This window comes from Emys orbicularis, chromosome 3, assembly GCF_028017835.1.
Source record: "Emys orbicularis isolate rEmyOrb1 chromosome 3, rEmyOrb1.hap1, whole genome shotgun sequence".
NCBI lineage: Eukaryota > Metazoa > Chordata > Testudines > Emydidae > Emys > Emys orbicularis.
In genome coordinates this window covers 105,652,648-105,672,419 of record NC_088685.1, presented here as the reverse complement: position 1 = coordinate 105,672,419, position 19,772 = coordinate 105,652,648, and the positions used below count along the sequence as shown (strand labels likewise).

Sequence of the window (19,772 nt, the reverse complement as noted above, 5' to 3'; positions counted from 1 at the left end):
TGCAGCTGGTGCCTTTCTTGGGTAGAGACCCCCATCTCGCTCCCATCTGACCAGGGTATTCCAGACCGACAAGTTTCCTGCCTTCCCTGTGTTATTCCCAGCAAAAGACAGTCTGCCTAAGCAGGGCATGCTTTGCTTCTCTCCCCAGAGACTGTACACAATGTATTTGCCCCAGTTATAAATCACCATACAGTTCTTTCTAATCAAGCCTATTTTATTCTTAAGGCAAAAGCACTGCAGAGAAAACATTAAAAACAATAAAAGAGCCCACATGCATGCTAATAAGCTTACCAAAGATCACCCCTTCCAACATAAAGAGAAGTCCTTCAGATCCCTGCCCAGAGGATTTCCTGTGGTTTAAAGTTCACCACACCCTTTGCTCTGAACAAGAACACAGTCTTATGGGGCCTAAGTAGCCAAAATCTTTCCAACGCTTTCCTAAGGATTGGGGCCTTCCGTGGACCGGAGGTCCTGCCCATTTACTGGATCGGAATAAAAGCCCTGAATCAGTTCACCACCAGATTATTTATCCCAACCTCCTTTCTTTGTCTGCTGGTCTCTTGAGAATCCAGTTTGAACCTTTGAAGAAACTGTGACTAGGTAATCAGCCAGACAATGGTTCCCTTCACCAGAATAAAGCTTTGAGAGGCTGCTAACCAGAGGAATTTCAATAGCATGCCCCCGTCTCCTAGAGACATTACATACAATCTCGCAAAAACATATAAGTAATTGCATTGTTAATACAATTGCCCACAAAGGTATTGCATTTAATTCAGTAAGGTTTAGCTTAATTCTGTAAGGTTTATCCAGGATATTGCATTATCTGTCATGGGGTATGTGCATTAATGTCTTAAGCAGTGAGGTTTCGTCTTTGCGTAGTGTCCCTATCGGTGCTCCACTGTAGGTGTGCTTGCGTCCCTGCGCTGCTGATCAGAGAATTTTGGTAGCAATGTCCATTAGGCCTGCACATGTGCTGTATCTCCTCATGCTGCGCTAGTCAGCGCATGCAGGCTAAACCCCTCAGTTCCTTCTCAACAGCCCCTGGCTAGAGACGGAGCCATTAGCAGTCCATTAAGATTATCGTTTTATTTTACATACCTATAGTTAGTCTCCTAGTTCTAGTTGTAGTCTTCTTCTTTCTTATTTTATTGGAGGGAGGGAAAAATACTTTAATTTCTTGCCTGCTTTTTCTCCCCTGTTGGGGACCCTTCCCCCCCCAATGGGGTGTGCCCGGTATGCCGGTCTTCAAAAAATGCCTCACTAATAAAGAGGCGATCCCGATTGCGGAAAAGCACTCTCAGTGCATTCACTGCCTCATACAACAAATGTGAGGTCTTTGTCAACAACTCTGGCTCACAAAGACAGAGAGGTCTGCCAGAAAATCATCTTCATGGAGGCAGCTCTCCCACCACGGTTGCCTTGTAGACATGAGTCTTTCCCACAGCCTTCTATGTCTAAGGGCTGTGGGTCGAGGAAACAGGCTGCGGACCCCTCTCATAAATGATCTAAGAAGAGAGAGGGATGTCCCCACAGTGAGTCCTGAGATAGCCATAAGCGATCACCATATCGCTCGGTATCTTCGGCACCGAAACCATCTTATGGTCTTGGTACCAAAGATACCCATGGCTCACGGAGGCCAGCAGCAACCAGTACTACTGACAGGTCCCGGACCTGATGGGCACGGGCACCGAGTCATTGGCACTGAAGGACAGGAGTAAACAGTCCTCTAAAAAGATGCCAGTGATGGCTTGCCCGGTACTGGAGCGACCAGTGCGGGCAAGATCCCCCTCCACCACTGACGCTGGGATGATCAGTACCAGCGGACTCCCGCCATTCCAGAGACCCTTGCATGCTGAATGCACCAGATTCCCCTCCTCTCGGTACTGAGACCTCTGCACCAAACACTGAAAGTATCCCCACTGCCATACCTTGCCCTCTGCCCTCTAGTGAGGGTTCAGACAGTGAGCCAGAGGAGGCAGTGTTTCAGTACTCCTCCCAAGCTCCATATGGTACTCACTACCACCAGAGCCCCTGGATATACCCGCAGATGCCCCTCCCCACACCATCTTGATACGGCCACCCATGGGCGCCACCACCAACCCAATGGCCATATTGGGACCCTTGGGTGGTGCATCGCCAGCATGCCTCTCAGACTTCAAGCCTTGCCTGGGAGCCCTCGAGACATACCTCCTTGACCACAGCATCCAGAGCTTCAGAACTGCTTCAAGATATTGAGGAACAGGAAGCCAGTACCGAGAACCATATTCTCTTCCTTCTCTAGATGAAGCCGTCATGCCTCCTCCACCATCTCTGGCAGACGACTTTCAATCCTTCCAGGAGCTGGCAAAGAAAGAGGCAGACACTCTCTAGATACCATTGGAGGAAGTCAAGGACACCTACTATCAACTCCTTGAAATCCTCCACTATACCTCCTCCTCAAACATCACCCTCCTGATTAATGAGGCCATTTTAGACCCGGCAAAGACTGTGTGGCAGAACCCGGAATCAGTGGTGCCAACTTGCAAGCGAGTGGACAAAAAATACTATGTCCCTGCTAAGGAATCTGAATTCCTATCCTCCCATCTGCCACTCAACCCCATCATTGTGGACACTGTAAACTCCTGGGGCTGACAACACCAGTCAAGGGCTACTCCCTAGGATAGGGATTGCAAGCGTCTTGACCTTTTTGGTAGAAAAGCATACTCCTCAGCCACTCTACAATTTTATATCGCCAGCTACTAGGCCCTCACAGCGAAATATGATGACATAAATTACTTAAAACTCAATGACTTTATTGAAAAGATGCCAGAAACATATCGCGACCAATTTAATGCCATTATCCAGGAGGATCAATTAGTGGCAAAGACATTGCTGCAGTCTGCTCTCGACATGGCAGCTAAGTCCATCTCCATGGCTGCGGTGATGTGACGAACGTCGTTGCTTCATTTGTCGGGCTTCCCGAAAGAGGTACCCTACGTCATTCTGATTGCTCCTATTTGGCCGAGACAGACTTACCTGTCACAGCTCTCATCGTGCCCAATGATCCCTCTCCCGGACATTCCGCACCTCCTCTTGCAGAACACTGAAAAATATTTGGGGGTCATGGTGAATAATTATCTGAACATTAGCTCCTGGTGCGATGTTGTGGCCAAAAGGGCTAATGTGATCTTGGGATGCATTAGCAGGGGAACCTCAAATAGGAGTAGAAAGGTTATTGTACCTCTGTATTTGGCACTGGTGTGACTGCTGCTGGAATACTGAGTCCATTTCTGGTGCCCACAATTCAAGAAGGATGTTGATAAATTGGAGGGGGTTCAGAGAAGAGTCAAAAGAAATGATTAAAGGATTATAAGATGCCTTATAGTGATAGGCTCAAAGAGCTCAGTCTATTTAGCTTAACAAAGAAAAGGGCAAGGGGTGATTTGCTTAGAATCTATAAGTACCTGCATGAGAACAGATATTTAATAATGGGCTCTTCATTCTAGCAGAGAAAGGTATGATATAATCCAATGGCTGGAAGTTGAAACTAGACAAATTCATACTGTAAATAAGGTGTACATTTTTAACAGTGAAGGTGAATAACTATTGGAACAATTTACCAGGAGCTGTAATAAGATTCTCCGTCACTGACCATTTTTAAATCAAGATTGGATGTGTTTCTAAAAGATATGCTCTAGGAATTACTTTGGGGAAGTTCTATCGGCTGTGTTATACAGAAGGTCACACTGGATGAGCACAGTTGTCCCTTCTGGTATTGGAATCTGTGAATCTATGCCATTGTGGCAAACTAGCAGCCTGCACTGGAATATTCCTGCCAGTTGAGGGATAGGTTTAGGGGTTCTTCGCTGAGTTCAGTTGTTGATTACAGTTAATAAAGTTGCAGCCTTGACATGTAACCTATATTTCTGTGTTTGTCTCATTGCTTTGATGTACAGTAAATAGAAGGAAGCTGGATCAGCCAAAAAGGCCTTCAAATTTTGAATAAATTGAGTGTCCATCTTAATAGAGGCTGAGTATTATCTTATCGGGCAAAATATTTGCTTTTTCGTTCAAGGGAAATGTGGAATAGTAAGCAAAGTGTCCATAAGCTTAAAAACAGTTATAATATTGAAAATGTGCTCTTTGCTGCTGCTTTTTATGAAGGTACCATTTTAGAGATACACTGTATATTTATTTTAGAGGATTTTTTTGTTTTGTTTTGTTTTCTTAATTAGGAGTCCGATGTAGCTTATATCCCTACAAGTGGTCTTGGTGGTGAAAATCTAGTCACAAGCTGTCAATCAAGTGAACTCACTGAATGGTATAAGGGAAAATGTTTGTTAGAACAAATTGGTGAGTGTGCCATTCTTCTTGATTTAATATTTATTTGGTACATTGTAATCTTGTTTATGTCAAAAATGTTCTTTTTGGGGGAGGGAAGTGGGGGGGGGGAGAAATACAATGCAATATAGTTGAATACTTAGGTGAGAAATTGTGAGATGGTCATTTTGATTACTAAATACAGGAAATCTCAAGGTATCATCAATTTTTTTTTTTTCAGATTGTTTCAAGCCACCACAGAGATCAGTGGATAAACCGTTTAGATTATGCGTGTCTGACGTTTTTAAAGGTTGGTTTTACTGTGTATAAATTTTATTTGACCAATCGTTTTGAAGATGTAAATAAATCTCTCTCTGTCACACTCACACACATAATGTGTGTGTGTATGTATATATTCTGAAATAATTTTAAATTATTTTAAAATCATATTTCTTATTACTGTTAAAAATCTGACAATAAAATAAGTGTAACGAGATGTCTGTTCAGGGGATTATACTTTTCTGTGTGCAAAGCATGTTTATTATTGTATGTATTATTCACATTTTACTGGTAGAGAAACTGAGGTAAAAGATTGTGACTTGCTCATGGTCATACAATGAGTTGGTTGCAGAATGGGGAATAGAAATCAGGGGTCCTGGCTTCCAATCCAGTTCTTATTCCTTGAGACCATAACTAAGTGACACCGTGATCTGAGATTTAATATCCAACCTGACATAGTAACCATTAATTTATTGCTACATCATAAATTGTATTGTTTTACTGTTGAAACTTTAAGAATTTATCATATTGTTTGTATAGTGTTTACATACTTGGAATTAGAGTGATAGTATAGTAATCTGAACATCAGGTTTAAAAAGCCAGTGAAAATGGAACCAGGTTCAAATATTGGCAATGATAGAAAAATGCAGTCCATGCAGATTGGGAATGGGTCTTTTTCAAAGAGACCTTAAAAAACTTAGTACCTATCCGCTCTGCAAGAACATTGAGGATCTCATGTTAAATACTGTAACACTAGATAAGGGTTTGTCCCAGTACCTTGGCCAAAATTTCCAGTGCCACCACCATGACTGTACTGAGTGTTGCATACCAGAGTAAACGTCATTACAGTGTTGCTTTATGTATATAGTATGTAAAGCTCATTGAGAACCTTTATGATGAAAGGCTTTATTATTTGCAATAACTAATTTTGCATTGAGCTTAGTTTTACAGATATACTAATGAAGTAAAATGAATAATTTCAGTAAACCTACTCTATAAAAATCTGCGGTTGCCAAATTTATTTTTGGTGGTGGTTATGGGAAGTATGTCCCCGTTTACAGATATAGGGTCTGTTGTTTAAATAGTAAATATTATTATAGTTGCACATACAGATCACACTTTTGCCTACAAGGCTAGTTTTGAACACATCCAACTTTGAAATTTGGGCTCATCGTTTTTGATTTTAGTTTTTTTCCCTAACCTACACAGTTCTCTCACTTTCCACACTTTTGGGGTGTTATATGTTTTTTATCATTTGACCAACACAGTAATTCATCTATAAGTTTGCTCTAATGGAAGGAAAAATGGCCCATTGGCACATCTGGTAATGCTTCTCTAGGTACATATGCTGGAGCACTGTATAGTAATGGCAATGAGTAGGAAAGGAGGAAATGTTATTCTATGCCCCCTGATGAATATAGCAAACATACATACATAAAAGAAATGTTTCCAGATGCACACTGAAACTTTAAAAACTTTGTTTAAAAAGACGTTTTGTCTGAAACAAAACATACCTGCATATATGCAGTCTCCATAGTTTGGGAGAAAAAACTTGCTTCAAGTGTACCAGTAAGAGCAAGAACAGTAGCATACCGCTCACTTTTTAATAAATAACCAATGTGAACGTTCATATGACTAGAAATGTACCCACCAGTATATAGACTTTCAAAATGAGAAATATACTTTGTAAATCCAATACTACTTTATTCATAAAAAACGCTACACTCATCCACCATTATTGTGGTAAGTTTGGGTAGCAAACCAATCTTTAGCTGACTTTCTGAGAGTATAAAATATGCCAATAGAGCTTCCAGAATTTCTGGTTCATTGGACAATAAACATGCATGAGGGTTTATTAAGGTGTCTCAGTAAATATTTTTTATCTGTAAATAGTGTTTGGGCTGCTTAAAATCAAATAGGCTAATGATCTAATTCTTGTATCAAAAAGCTAAAAACTGGATTTTTATGCAACCACATGACTTTTAAAGTACAGGGTTTCTGCCCTTAGTTAAGAAAAATATCAGATCAAGGGGTTTTGGAATTAATGGTTTGTTTTCAGTATGATGTAAAACTGGTGACTTTACAAGTAATGAATACTGACTCAGCTGAGAAAAATGCTTTTTATCACATTAAAATCTGTCTACATTGCTAATGGGTTAATTGTATATAAAAATGCACCTTACCATATAGTTAATTGTTTTATTATTTTAAATGATTAACATGCTTATTACAGACCAAGGATCAGGATTTTGTGTGACTGGTAAAATTGAAGCAGGCTATATTCAGACTGGAGACCGACTTCTGGCTATGCCTCCCAATGAAACTTGCACTGCAAAAGGTAAAGTATTCAAAAGCTTGTTTACTTTCAGGTCAATACTGGTCTAGAAACAGTTACTGAAATGGTAACAGGTTGTCAAACTGATACTAACTGTCAAACATAACATGTGAAAGCATAAACGAATTTTAGATGTGACAGTATAAATATCTGTCTTTGAAAGATATGTGAAAGTTCATATGGTTTTTCATCTTTTTTACAGTGCTAGTTATTCCAAATTTGTAAGCCTCATGATTTTTTCAGTGAAAATATGAGAGTTCTGCAGTTAATAGCTATAAAATGTATGAAACACAAAAAATCATTAGTAGTCAGATTTACTTATGAGCATTGCTATTTTTGTGTGGGTTTTAAACAGCCCTTGCAGGTAAATCTTAACTTCTGAAGTGTTTTATATCCTGTTGTGCTGTAAGACATTCCTTGCTGGGGATGGAGGCACTTAGCAGCCCAACTGGATCCCAGGTGCTCAGTGGAGAATTGCAAATATATTTCTGCAGTCTTAAAAATTTCAAGGAACAAAAGAGTATTAAATCATATTTCCCTTTCAAAATATGCCAGATAAGTTTTCAGCATTTAATTTTATTTTTTCACAATTTTCTTAATTCCTGTATCAACAAATGGAAGAGAGAATGATTTTGTGTTGAAAATAAGTTTTGTTTCGATGTATTTTTCTGATGATGGTAAAAAGTTGCATAACTGAGGAAAATTGCTGAATATCTATTTGTGTCAACAATGAAGTGTATAGTATTCAGCATTGGGGGAAATTAAAACCCATTTTTCTGATTTGGTCATATGGAAGAGTCGATGCTAAATTTATTATTTGTTTTGTATCACTGGCGAATGACTGAACAATTTAGCCCTCATGAAGAAAAATTCAAAATATTTGTGCACTCATATTAATATGCAAAGTAATGGCTGGTACATTTAAAAATGTTAAGGTGCAAATACTTCTCCATTACATGGAACAGAAGTGAAAAACATGACACTATTATGTGTTGGAACAAAATCAACAAAATCTTCATGCCGTTTGCAGTAGCAAAGTGCGTAGATATGCCCTGCTATGTGTATTTGAACTAGATGAAAAATAACAGTGGTTTAAAACATATGTTTATATGTGTCTTTTCTCCAGTGTACTCTGTTGCTCTGGTTCCTAGTGCAACTTAGAGTCCAAGGGAAAGTTACAGCAGTCAGAGTATGCTATATGCAAGCTAAGTGCGGGGATGCCCTGGCCACTTTCCTACACAGGTTGCAGGAGAGGAGGAGGTAGCACAGAAACTACTATGAGAGGTTTACGTCATCTGAGGATCCCCCATCCTATGTTGGGAAGATCCATCTGGGGCTGGAGCATCACATAGTGGCTCAAATGTAGCTGAGGATTTGGAGCCATTTATTAAATGCTTACATGTAAGGAGGAGAAAATAATTTAATATATTTATATTTCGATACAAACTTGAGGCATGCTAACTTGTATGCTACTAGCTTATCACTTCTAACAGAAAGAAAAGTCTGAACTTCATTTATCTGTGTATGGGAGTGCCACCTGTAGGTGAAGTAATTATCAACATGGCTTAACAAAGTAGTTCCTCATGACTTGCATCTGAAGAAGTGAGGTTCTTACCCACGAAAGCTTATGCTCCCAATACTTCTGTTAGTCTTAAAGGTGCCACAGGACCCTCTGTTGCTTTTTCCTCATGACATTGACATGCTTGAGTTTGAATGACACTGTATGCCTATTCTGGAAGGGAGCAGGAGAGACAGATTTGCAAACTAAGAAATACAGTTTGGTACATGTTAACATGAAATGTTTTTTGTTTAAATTGTTGTGATCTGCAGTGAAACAGACCTAGGTCTGTGGATGTGTGCAGTATTTATAAAATGAAAAATTTGCTAACACTTATCTTTCTTCTGATCAATATAATTCATTTAAAAGTCATGATGAATTTTTTATTCTCACCCATAAGTCTACACCAGTGGTCACCAACTGGTTGATCGCGATCGACTGGTCGATCCTAGAGGATCTCCCAGTTGATCGCGATCTCCGGTTGTGCAGTGTGGCTGCTGCTAAGGCAGACTCCCTGCCTACCCTGCTCCCATGCCAATCCCGGAAGTGGCCTCGGGGGAGAGGGGGGAGGGCAGGGATCTCCCTCCACATGCTGCTCCTGCCTGCAAGCACCGCCCCTGCAGCTCCCATTGGCCGGGAGAGCTGCGAGGGCAGGGCTTGCAGAGAGGGGTTGCGCGCGGCGCCACATGCCCCCGCCTCTCCCCTGGGGGTACAGGGGTACGTTGGCCCCTTCCGGAAGCGGTGTGGGACCAGGGTAGGCAGGGAGCCTGCCTTAGCCTTGCTGCACCTGCCACTGCCTGGGAGCTGCCGGAGGAAAGTGCTGCCCAGCAGGAGGCCACACCCCAACCCTCAACCCTGAGCCCCCTCCCGGAGCCAGCACCCCATACCCCCTCCTGTACCCCAAGCCCTACCCTGAGCCCCCTCCCGGAGCCAGTAACCCATACCCCCTTCTTCACCCCGAACCTACTCCTACACCTCAAGCCCCAGGCCGGAGCCCCCTCCCGTACCCCAACACTCTGCCCCAGCCCAGAGCCCCCTCCTGCACCCAAACTCCCTCCTAGAGCTTGCACCCCTCACCCCCTCCCGAACCCCAACCCCCTACCCGAACCTGGTGAAAGTGAATGAGGATGTGGGAAAATGAGTGACGGAGGGGGGATTGGAGTGGGCGGGGCTTTGGAAAAGGAGCGGGCCTCAGGGAAGGGGAAGGGTAGATCCTGGGTTGCCCTTAGATTCAAAAAGTGATCTTGGGTATAAAAAGGTTGGAGACCACTGGTCTACACCCAGGAGTGTATATATCACAAACAGAATAGAATACCTATTTAAATGCTTTCTAATAGATAACATGATGCTGCAACCCAAAGTCATTTGTTGCATTCTTCTGTGACGGAGAGAGAGAGAGCGCTAACCCACTTAGGGTAAATGAAAGTTGCCACTAGAACTATTAAGGAACATGAAAGGCAGTGTAAAATATGCATGTGCATCAGAGGATGGGTGGGGCAAGCACTGTGGTATTAGTGCACAGTAGTATTTTCGAGACCGCATCATCTGCGCTGTGTGACTAGCAGCAGGTCCACTCCCATGACTTAGACAAAGCCATATTAATATACAGGGTGGAGTGAGAGCGATAAGTCCTGACAAAAAAAATTGTTTCCTCTGTGCTTTTAGTCAAAAGCTTTTACTCTCAGCCCATTCATATTGAAAACTGATGAGTAATGGTTGATGAAGCACAAATGGCCCAAACAGAACTGTTTGTTTGTAGCTCAGAACCTAGGTACTTCACTGTGAGGTTCTGTTCTTACTCATTTCCAGGAATCACACTGCATGATGAACCAGTTGATTGGGCTGCAGCAGGAGATCACGTTAGTCTCACTTTGACCGGCATGGATATCATCAAAATCAAGTGAGTCCAAATCTGAGTTTCAGTCTAAGCAACGGTTTGTTTTTAATGAAAAACCTTTTAACTACTACACTTTACAGTCAGCGGTTTACTTGAAGAATGATTTGGTTACCAGGATATTTAAAACCAAAGTGATGCATATCACCTGGCCTGCATGTACAAACGTTGGAAACATCTGCTGCATGTGCAACGGCAACCTCAGAAGAACACTGTTAGTGTTCGTGAATAATTCACCCTAATACTGGCAGAAGTGATTGTAAAAGCCTTTTGCTTATGCTTCCCATTCTTGGAATCTTAAAACATACATCTTAATTGCTAAATGGAACTTCAGAGACTACTCTAATATTATATTTAGAATTTAGATAATATAAAAGATTTACCAAGAATTCACCAAATTGTAAATCATCCAGACAACAAAGCATGTCTAAATTGCTAGCACGTACAAGCCTTGTACCAGTAACTAAAAATGGCCAAACTATTTGTATTGAACAATTCATTCAATAAATTTAGCCGCTTATCCTGTTTCCAAATTATTGGGAAACAGATGTCAATTTTTTAATTAACTTGATTGATCCGGGCTTACTTAATAAATGGTTTATATAAGCATATTTCACCTACTCATTTCTAACAATGTGTTTGCCACAACTGTTGCAATGAGTATTGGCTATTTGTAAATTACTATTCATGCAACATGGTTGGTAACCTAATTCATATGGCTTCTTTTCTGCTTCCGGGTCAGACTGCCAAACTCACATGGATCTTTCAAGCTGTCTGACCAAACACTTCTAGCCTCTATATTTGTGCAAATTTATACTTTGTTTATGAAAGGAAAGAAGACAGTTCTTTTGATTTCCTTCACTGCAGTGGTTGTATTCCTCTGAGAAGTTCTCGTGTTGTTGTCAAACGGAGTTAGTGTGGGATTTGTGCTGTCCATGTTCTGTAGGTTGTTTGTCTTGGGTGATGTAAATTTTTGGGAAGTAGAGGTCCTTAAGTTTCAGGTCTATTGAAATTGTTGGTATTTTGTTCTGTCCAATTCCTAGGGCATGGTTGCATTGCCCAGACCCCTTGACCAAAGTTTTTTTTTATGGTCATGTTTAAAAGGGTACAACTGATGTAATTGTGCGTGAGTAACAAAGTGATGTACTCACGCGATAGGGCATTGGTTTTTTTCTGTATGTTTTTGTGTTAGTGGAGATCTGGTTAGTACTGCCCACAGAAACATGGTTTCTTGATTTAACACTGCCCGTTGCTCTTCTTAGATTCAATATAGCTCTATTATGAAGGTGGATTTATTTTTTGCAACTGAACATAGTGCTGATGAAAGTTGCGAGGTTTGACAATGCTGGAGATTGAAGCCCTCAAGCCATAGAACAGGTAAATAATAGGCAGCAGCACTGCAAATTTACCCATCCCATCTTGCCGAGAGATGACCTCTGGGTGACAGGCTAATTTATTCTCCTAAGTGTCTTTTCTCACCAAATAATGTCATTTCAGAAGAATTTGAGCAGTGGAGGTACTTGTCCATTTGGATCTTGCCATAATTCTTTGTGTTCACCCACAAAACAGCTTTTATATCCTGTAGTAATGCACTTGACTCGGTGCTTTAATAGTGTGATGTTTTCTTTTCACATAGAGCATATTAATGTATCACTTCTTTTACTTAGTGTTTACTTAAAAATACACTGCTTAACATTTTTCCAATATGCTATCTGAATATTTGTCTTTTTTCTTCCTCTTGTAGTGTTGGCTGTATATTTTGTGGTCTCAAGGAACCCATCAAAGCCTGCACTCGTTTCAGAGCTCGAGTCCTCATCTTTAATATTGATGTCCCCATTACTAAAGGATTCCCTGTAAGTCTTGAAATATTCTTCTCTTTGAAGGTTCTGATTTTCTTTCTAGGTGGCTCAGTATTCTTGTTGATAAAAACGAATTTCATACTCAGGGAGAGGAAAAACTTAGTAAACAAAATTGCGAAATCAGTGGCATTCTCTTGAAATTCCAGATTCTAGTTTAAAGAGGATGCAGAGTTACAGCTTTGGAGGCAGATGCCTGTGCCTGCTGGTTTCTGATATGATGATATGCCCTGTTCAGAGAATGTGGGGATTACACCCACTGGTTTCACCCAGGCCTGTCATTAATAAGACAATGTAGGAGTGATTGTAGAAATGCACCTGGCGGTAAATTACCTAAAAATCTCAGTACCTGCCACAGGACTGCACTGATGTGGTAGGGTTAAAAAATAGATAGTAACCGAAAAACTTAAAAAGCAAATGAAGTATTTATTGTAATGTGTAAAAGTATAACCCGTAAGAGTGATCTAGCAGTCATGTCCACAGAGATCCCATAAAGTCCAGGATGTGGCTCCCCAGGAGATAAGCTCTGACTGAAAGAACAGTGTTCATGTCTACACTGTAATTTGAGGTGCCATTGCAGCAAGCACTGATACAGCTGAGTTAGCTTGGATCTAGCTAGCTTGAGTAATAGTAGCAGTGTAGCCATAGCAGTATGGGTTGTATAAGTCTGCCTGGGACCCTGAATATATACTCAAGAGGCTATCCCTTGTTTACACTGCTTCATAGCTATTGTTACTCGAGCTAGTGCTAGCTCAGGTATGAACACATGTGCTGCAGTTGCACCTCAGATTGCAGTGGAGACGTACCCAGAGAGGGTTTGTGAAGATGAGGTACAAATGCTTCACTGAGGAATGTCCATAAGTAAAGCAAGGGATTTTATACTGATGCCAGCATGTTGTGCTACTATTAGGCCAGTTCTTTATTTTGGCATGTGCATCAGTAGACAGAATTTTTCAGAAGTCAAACTTTAGACTTTGAGGATCTTTCAAGCTCTTAAAATGTAGGGAGGAGTAAATGTAGAATTTTAAAATGTAAGTTACTGACCGAAAAAAGTAAACTATTGTTATTTTAGGTGCTTTTACACTATCAAACCGTAAGTGAGCCTGCCACTATTAGACGATTATTGAGTATCCTTCACAAGAGTACTGGCGAAGTCACAAAGAAAAAACCTAAGTAAGTATTTGTGAGGTGAACATTAATTACAATAGAAATTTGACAGATTCAAATTGGTTAATATAAAACCAATTGGATCATATTATTACTGAACATATTCTGTTTAAAGATAAAGTAATAATATACTTACATATTATATACTGCTTTTCATCTGTAGAGCTCAAAGCATTTTATAAAGCAAGGTGAGTATCTATCTTTATCCTTGTTTTACAGATGCTAAGGCACAGAGAAGTGAATTGACTTGCCCAGTGTCACACAACAGTTCATTAGCAGAGTCAGGAATAAAACATGGATTCCCTGATTCCCACCTCAGTGCCCTGTTCACTAGATCATGCTCCTGTAGTTTTATTTCCTGAAACAGGATAGAGTATATAGCAGGGGTAGGCAACCTATGGCACGCGTGCCAAAGGGGGCACGCAAGCTGATTTTCAATGGCACTCACACTGCCCGGGTCCTGGCCACCGGTCTGGGGGCTCTGCATTTTAATTTGTTTAAATGAAGCTTCTTAAACATTTTAAAAACCTTATTTACTTTATATGCAACAATAGTTTAGTTATATATTATAGACTTCTAGAAAGAAACCTTCTAAAAACGTTGAAATATATTACTGGCACGCGAAACCTTAAATTAGAGTGAATAAATGAAGACTCGGCACACCATTTCTGAAAGGTTGTCGACCCCTGGTCTACAGTATGGCTTTAGATACTGGTTGATTAAAGCCATACGGTTGACATATTGTTGCATGGCTGTGACATTACCAAAATGGCCCACTCCCAGAGTGGACCTCGCACTGAAAAGAAATGCAGAGGAAATCCTGAATCCCAGAAAAAAGATTTGTGAGTTTTGTCTCTAGAGAAGAGATGACATTGATGCCCCTCAGTATTATGCACTGTTCTCTCTCATCTCACACTGATTTTTTTTTTCCTGCTAAGCAGAGATAGGCTGACTCACTACTTGGTTGGGTGACCACTAGGGGAAAAATGGAGGTGATAGTGATTCAGTAAAGGCCACTCATCTGTCTAAAGCAGTATTAAATCAGTGTCCCAGCTTGGCGGTATTGTCATTTGCATGAGACTTAAAACTGCGATCCTACTGCTTGTGGTCATTAAATATTCTTTGATCTTTCACAAGAGTAGCGTTATTAGCCTTGGTGCTTAAACAATATCCCTCTTGGGTAATTACATTCTGCTTGATTGAATTTAAAAATCCAACCTGTAGTTTCAGTTGGACACAACATTTTTTCCTTTTTGCCCTAAGCTGTTGTGTGGTAGTACTGTGCACTGTTAAACAGTTGTTCCATGTTATTCCACATGTTGAAGCATTTAATTCCTGTAATTTCTAGTGTCTGTAACACACTTTGACATGCATCTTGATGAAAAATGCTATGTAAATGAAACATCATTAATTATTAACAGCAATTTAGAAAGAGACTGCACATCCATCTTCTGGAAAAATTTATCTACAGTGTGGGGCATTTAGTAATAGCATAAAAAGTTGGGAGAGAGCTCTTAAGTTACATTTTATTTCAGAACATGAATAGATGAAGCAATATTTAAGTAATCTGAAAGGAAAATGCACAGGGAGTTCTTAGTTCAGCTGGAGTTTACAAAAATTCTCTAACTAGAGTTGTCTGCTTTAAAAGGGACAATTTCACAAAGCTGAAAACAATTTATGAGCTAAATCAGTTGGGAGAAATCATTTAAACAGAAAAATATGAATGATAATTGGGAGTTATTCAAGAACATTTTAATAGATGTCCAAAAAGCCTCATTTGGGAAAGAAGGCTGCATTGGTTGGCTTAGACTTAGAGGGAAGTGAAAGCAGCTATTTAAAAAAAAAACTGTAATATATAACAAATGAAAAAAGAGGAAGTTGATAGTAATGAATATAAATCCCAAGATAGGATTTGTAGAAAATTGATAAGGGAAGCATAAGGACACAAGGAGATCTATGACCAGCAGAGTTGAGGACAATAAGGAGGTGTTTTAAAAGTGTATTAGGAACAAAAGGAATTTTAACAATGGTATTGGTCCATTACTAGATTGAAATAATAGTAATAATACAATATAATAAGAATTCAATAATAATGCAAAAAAGGTAGAAGTATTCAGTAAAAATTTCTCCTTTGGAGAAAAAGCCAAATGGTGTATTCATATCATACGATGACCACGAAATACTTTCCATTTCAACAGAAATTGAGAATGCTAAGCAAGCAGCTACTAAAATCAGCAGGTCCAGATAACTTGCATACAAGAGTTTTAAAAGAGCTGGCTGAGGAGCTCTCTGGACCATTAATGCTGATTTTCAATAAGTATTGGACCACTGGGGAAGTTCCAGAGAATTGAAAGAAAGCTTAATATTGTGCCACTATTTAAAAAGGGAAAATGGCATGACCTTGGTAATTATAGGTCTGTCAGCCTGACTTCATTCCTGGCCGAAATAATGGCATGGTTGATACAGGACTTGATAAATAATGAATTAAAGGAGAATAATATAATTAATTGCAATCAGCATGGTTTATGGAAAACAGATCCTGTCAAACTAACTTGATATCTTTATTCAATAAGATCGTAAGTTTGGTTGATAAAGATAATAATGTTGATGTAATATATGTAGACTTCTGTAAGGCATTTGACTTGGTTCCACATGACATTTTGATTAAAAAACTAGATTGATACAAAATCAACATGGCATAAAAGCATGGTTAACTGATAGGTCTCAAAATGTAATTGTAAATGGGGAATCATAATCAAGCAGGTGTGTTTCTAATGGTGTCCTACAGGGATTGGTTCTTAGCCTAACACCATTTAACATTTTCATCAGTGACCTGGAAGAAAAGACAAAATCATCACTGATAAAGCTTGTGGATGACACAAAATTTGGGGGAGTGGCAAATAATGAAAAGGACAGGTTACCAATCAAATGCAATCTGGATGGCTTGGTAAACTGGGTGCAAGCAAACAATATGCATTTTAGTACAGCCGAATGTACACTCATAACGTCTAGGAACAAAGAATGTGGGTCATACTTACAGGATGGGGTTCTCTATCCTAGGATGCCATGACTCTGAAAAAGTCTTGGGAGTTAGGGTGAGTAATCAGCTGAACATGAGCTTCCATTGCAATGCTGTGGCCAAAAAGGCTACTGCTATCCTTGGATGTATAAACAGAGGAATATTGAGTAGGACTAGGAAGGTTGTATTACTGCTATATTTGGCACTGGTGTGACTGCTGCTGGAATACTGTGTTCAGTTCTACTATCCACAATTCAAGAAGGATATTAATTGTACAGGGTTCAGAGAAGAACCATGAGAATGATTAAAGGATTAGAAAACATGCCTTATAGTGATAGACGCAAGGTGCTCAATCTATTTTACTTAATAAAGTGAAGGTTAGGGGTGACTTGATCACAGTCTGTAAGTACCTAAGTGGGGAACAGAAATTTGATAATAGAAGGTTCTTCAGTCCAACAAAGAAAGGTATAACAAGATCCAGTGGCTGGAAGTTGAGGCTAGACAAATTCAGACTAGAAATATGGCACAAATCTTTAACAGTGAGGGAAATTTTCCAAGGGGGATAGTGGATTCTCTGTCACTCAAAATTTTTAAATGAAGATTGGATGTTTTTCTAAAAGATTTTCAAAGAAGAATTAATTCAGGGAAGTCTTATGGTTTGTGTTAAACCTGAGGTCACACTCAATTATCATAGTGATCCCTGCTGGCCTTATAATGTATTAATCTATAACTTGCAATTGGATTAAATTTTGCATCTGCTGACAGATGTTTCATTATTACTTTATAGATATATTGATAGATATAAAAATTGGGTGTTTTAATATTTTATTTGCAGGGTCCTGACTAAAGGACAGAATGCTTTAATAGAACTACAAACACAAAGGCCTGTTGCCCTGGAATTGTACAAAGATTTTAAAGAACTTGGAAGGTTTATGTTACGCTACAGCGGATCCACTATAGCTGCAGGAGTTGTCACAGAGGTACGATGCTTTTGTAACAGACTTTCTAGAATGTTGATTATGGAGAGGTGGCAGCTTCTCCATAATAAAGGTTTGCAGTCAGCTTCCATGACAGCCCTATTTTATCATCCCTATTACTATGGATTGGAAAATTAATTTGATCTGAAAATTGCCAGATGTACTGTGAAAACAAAGGAGAACATTTCTGCAGAGTTTTGAGGAAAATTTGTCAAACTGTTTTTTGAATTACAGGTCATTAAATGAAAAGAACCATGGTTTGAAATTTTAAAATGTCTCTTCTTCATATCACTCCAACTAAAAATTGGCTTATTACCATCCCTTCAAAGTTTCCACAAAGATAAACTTCCCCCCAACTATGTTTAAAGAAAAGAGGTTGCAATTAAGCAACATTGTTAATTTTTGTTGCCAGTAGCTTTGGGCCCAGTCCTACTCCCACTGAATGTAAAGGGCTTGTAAACCGAATCCTGCTCCCACTGATGGCCGTAAGCGTTTTCTGCTGTTAACTTCAGAAGATGCAGGGACAGGCACTTTGCGCATGTGTAAAGGCTTTTTGCCTTCTGTGATCAGGATTGCACCTTTGAAAATATAAAGGTTCTTCTAAACTGACAGTCGTCTTTTTTTGAGGCCTGTGTTTTTGGATCTGTAGGACCTGAGTTCTAGTTCCAGCTGTGTTTAGTGTGTTATGGAAAGGTGGTGGTATCATCCCACTTTTATACAGAAGCCCACGGTTTAATAATTGGTCAGTAACAGAGCCTGAATTAGAACTCTTATCCCTATGCTTAAAACAATTTCCCAGAGTTCGTGAGGCTTTGTGAACTATGTTACAAAGGTGTCTTAACATACTTTCTTGTTACAGTTTACACAGTACTCTGAGCTAGGGCCATGATCTTATAAATCACTTGCACACATTTAACTTCGCTATTGTGGGGAGTCCCATTGGGACTCCTGATAGTACTAAAGTTAAACACATGCCTAAGTGCCTGTACGTTGGGGCCTAAATAAGCTTGTGGCTTGTTAGGCTCTTCTTTGCAAATAACTTTTTGTAGGACTCAGTGCTGTTTCAAAGAATTTCAGAGAAAATTCAGACTACTGTCACTGAAAACATATCGGTAGATAATCTATGAAATGTATACATTATGTATACATTATGACCCTTTTGTGGTGGTCTCTTGTTTTTTGCCGTAGTATTTTCATTTGTTTTGTTTTCTTTATGAAATGACAACAAAACCTACAGCTTTTCTTCTTCTTTTTAGATTAAAGAATGACAGTGGTGCTAAGACTTCCATCACCCAACCAAAATGCAATCAGCCATCCAAACTGCTTTCCGAATCCAGTTACTTCAGTTGAAGGAACTAAGTGCAATTAAGTTTAAAAAAAAAAAAAAAAAAATTAAATCCACATTGGACATTTAGTGAACTTTTTATCAGTCTCTGCCTATTGGGAAACAAAATGCCAACTGACATGGAAATGCTAATGTTGCACAATCTCATTTCAAAAATGTCCATATTTCTTTGTGTGAAATTCACCCCACATTTGCAGCTCACAGAGCTTTATGGAAACTTGATTGGAAAGATGCATTAGAAGAAAAGATTGTTTCATAAAGATTCACCATCTTTCCACTTCCAGCCATAGACTGTTTACATTTTTTTCTTTGATTTGGTCATTGCTGCACATTAATCCAGAAAGTAACTTAATTGGTCTAATATATTTTAAGGTTTGAGATGGATGCATTTTCAGGGGAAAAAATAACTGTTTACTTCAGTTTCAGAGAATGGTAAGTAGTGTCATCCACAAGATTATTTCCCCATCCCAAAATTTATTTAAAAAAGAAAGTTTAATTTCATGTGTAGTGGAAGCTGTGCCAACAATGACTAATTTTATTTTTGAAGTGTAAAAATATAATAAAATAGCCTGGTCTAAGCATAATATGTTTTGCCTCCTTCAAACCGTATTATTTAATGTAAACCCTTGCTAAATTCCATTAAACTGAGTATAATTTTGCAGGACAAAATGTTTCTATGTAAACATAAAATAAAACTAGAAACTGCATACTTAGCATGTGAGAGTATGTCTTCACTGCAGAGTTAGTCCAGGCTCTTACTTGCGCATTGCACCAACACCCTTCCCATCATCAGAAAAACCCAGTGATCCGATTTTAGTGGTTCTTTCAACTCGAGCGTCCTGTCCTGGGGTACAGGCTATAGCTTGAATGCTGTTTTCGCTTGGGCTGGTAACCTGCTTATTTTGCAGTGAGGATGCATGCTAAACCACTCTAGTGCTGATAGTCCTTCAGTGCCTTCCCACAATTGCCCCCTGCGTTCCCTGAAGGACAGGCAAATTCTCCCACTGTTCATTGGGACTCAGAGTGACTCAGCTTGCTGCATC

General features: G+C 39.6%; 1 protein-coding gene across 2 annotated transcripts in view; it reads left to right on the top strand.

Moving 5' to 3' along the window:
• HBS1L (HBS1 like translational GTPase) overlaps positions 1 to 19,312 on the top strand; it is a 106,305-nt gene extending 86,993 nt beyond the window's left edge. For both annotated transcript variants that reach the window (XM_065402173.1, XM_065402175.1), the window contains 8 exons: positions 4,215 to 4,332; positions 4,541 to 4,609; positions 6,812 to 6,916; positions 10,281 to 10,371; positions 12,110 to 12,218; positions 13,294 to 13,394; positions 17,243 to 17,387; positions 18,641 to 19,312. In XM_065402173.1, coding sequence (XP_065258245.1) covers positions 4,215 to 4,332; positions 4,541 to 4,609; positions 6,812 to 6,916; positions 10,281 to 10,371; positions 12,110 to 12,218; positions 13,294 to 13,394; positions 17,243 to 17,387; positions 18,641 to 18,652 — 750 coding nt within the window. In that variant the 3' untranslated portion in view covers positions 18,653 to 19,312. The remainder of the gene's footprint in view (positions 1 to 4,214; positions 4,333 to 4,540; positions 4,610 to 6,811; positions 6,917 to 10,280; positions 10,372 to 12,109; positions 12,219 to 13,293; positions 13,395 to 17,242; positions 17,388 to 18,640) is intronic.
• Positions 19,313 to 19,772: the final 460 nt, after the last annotated feature.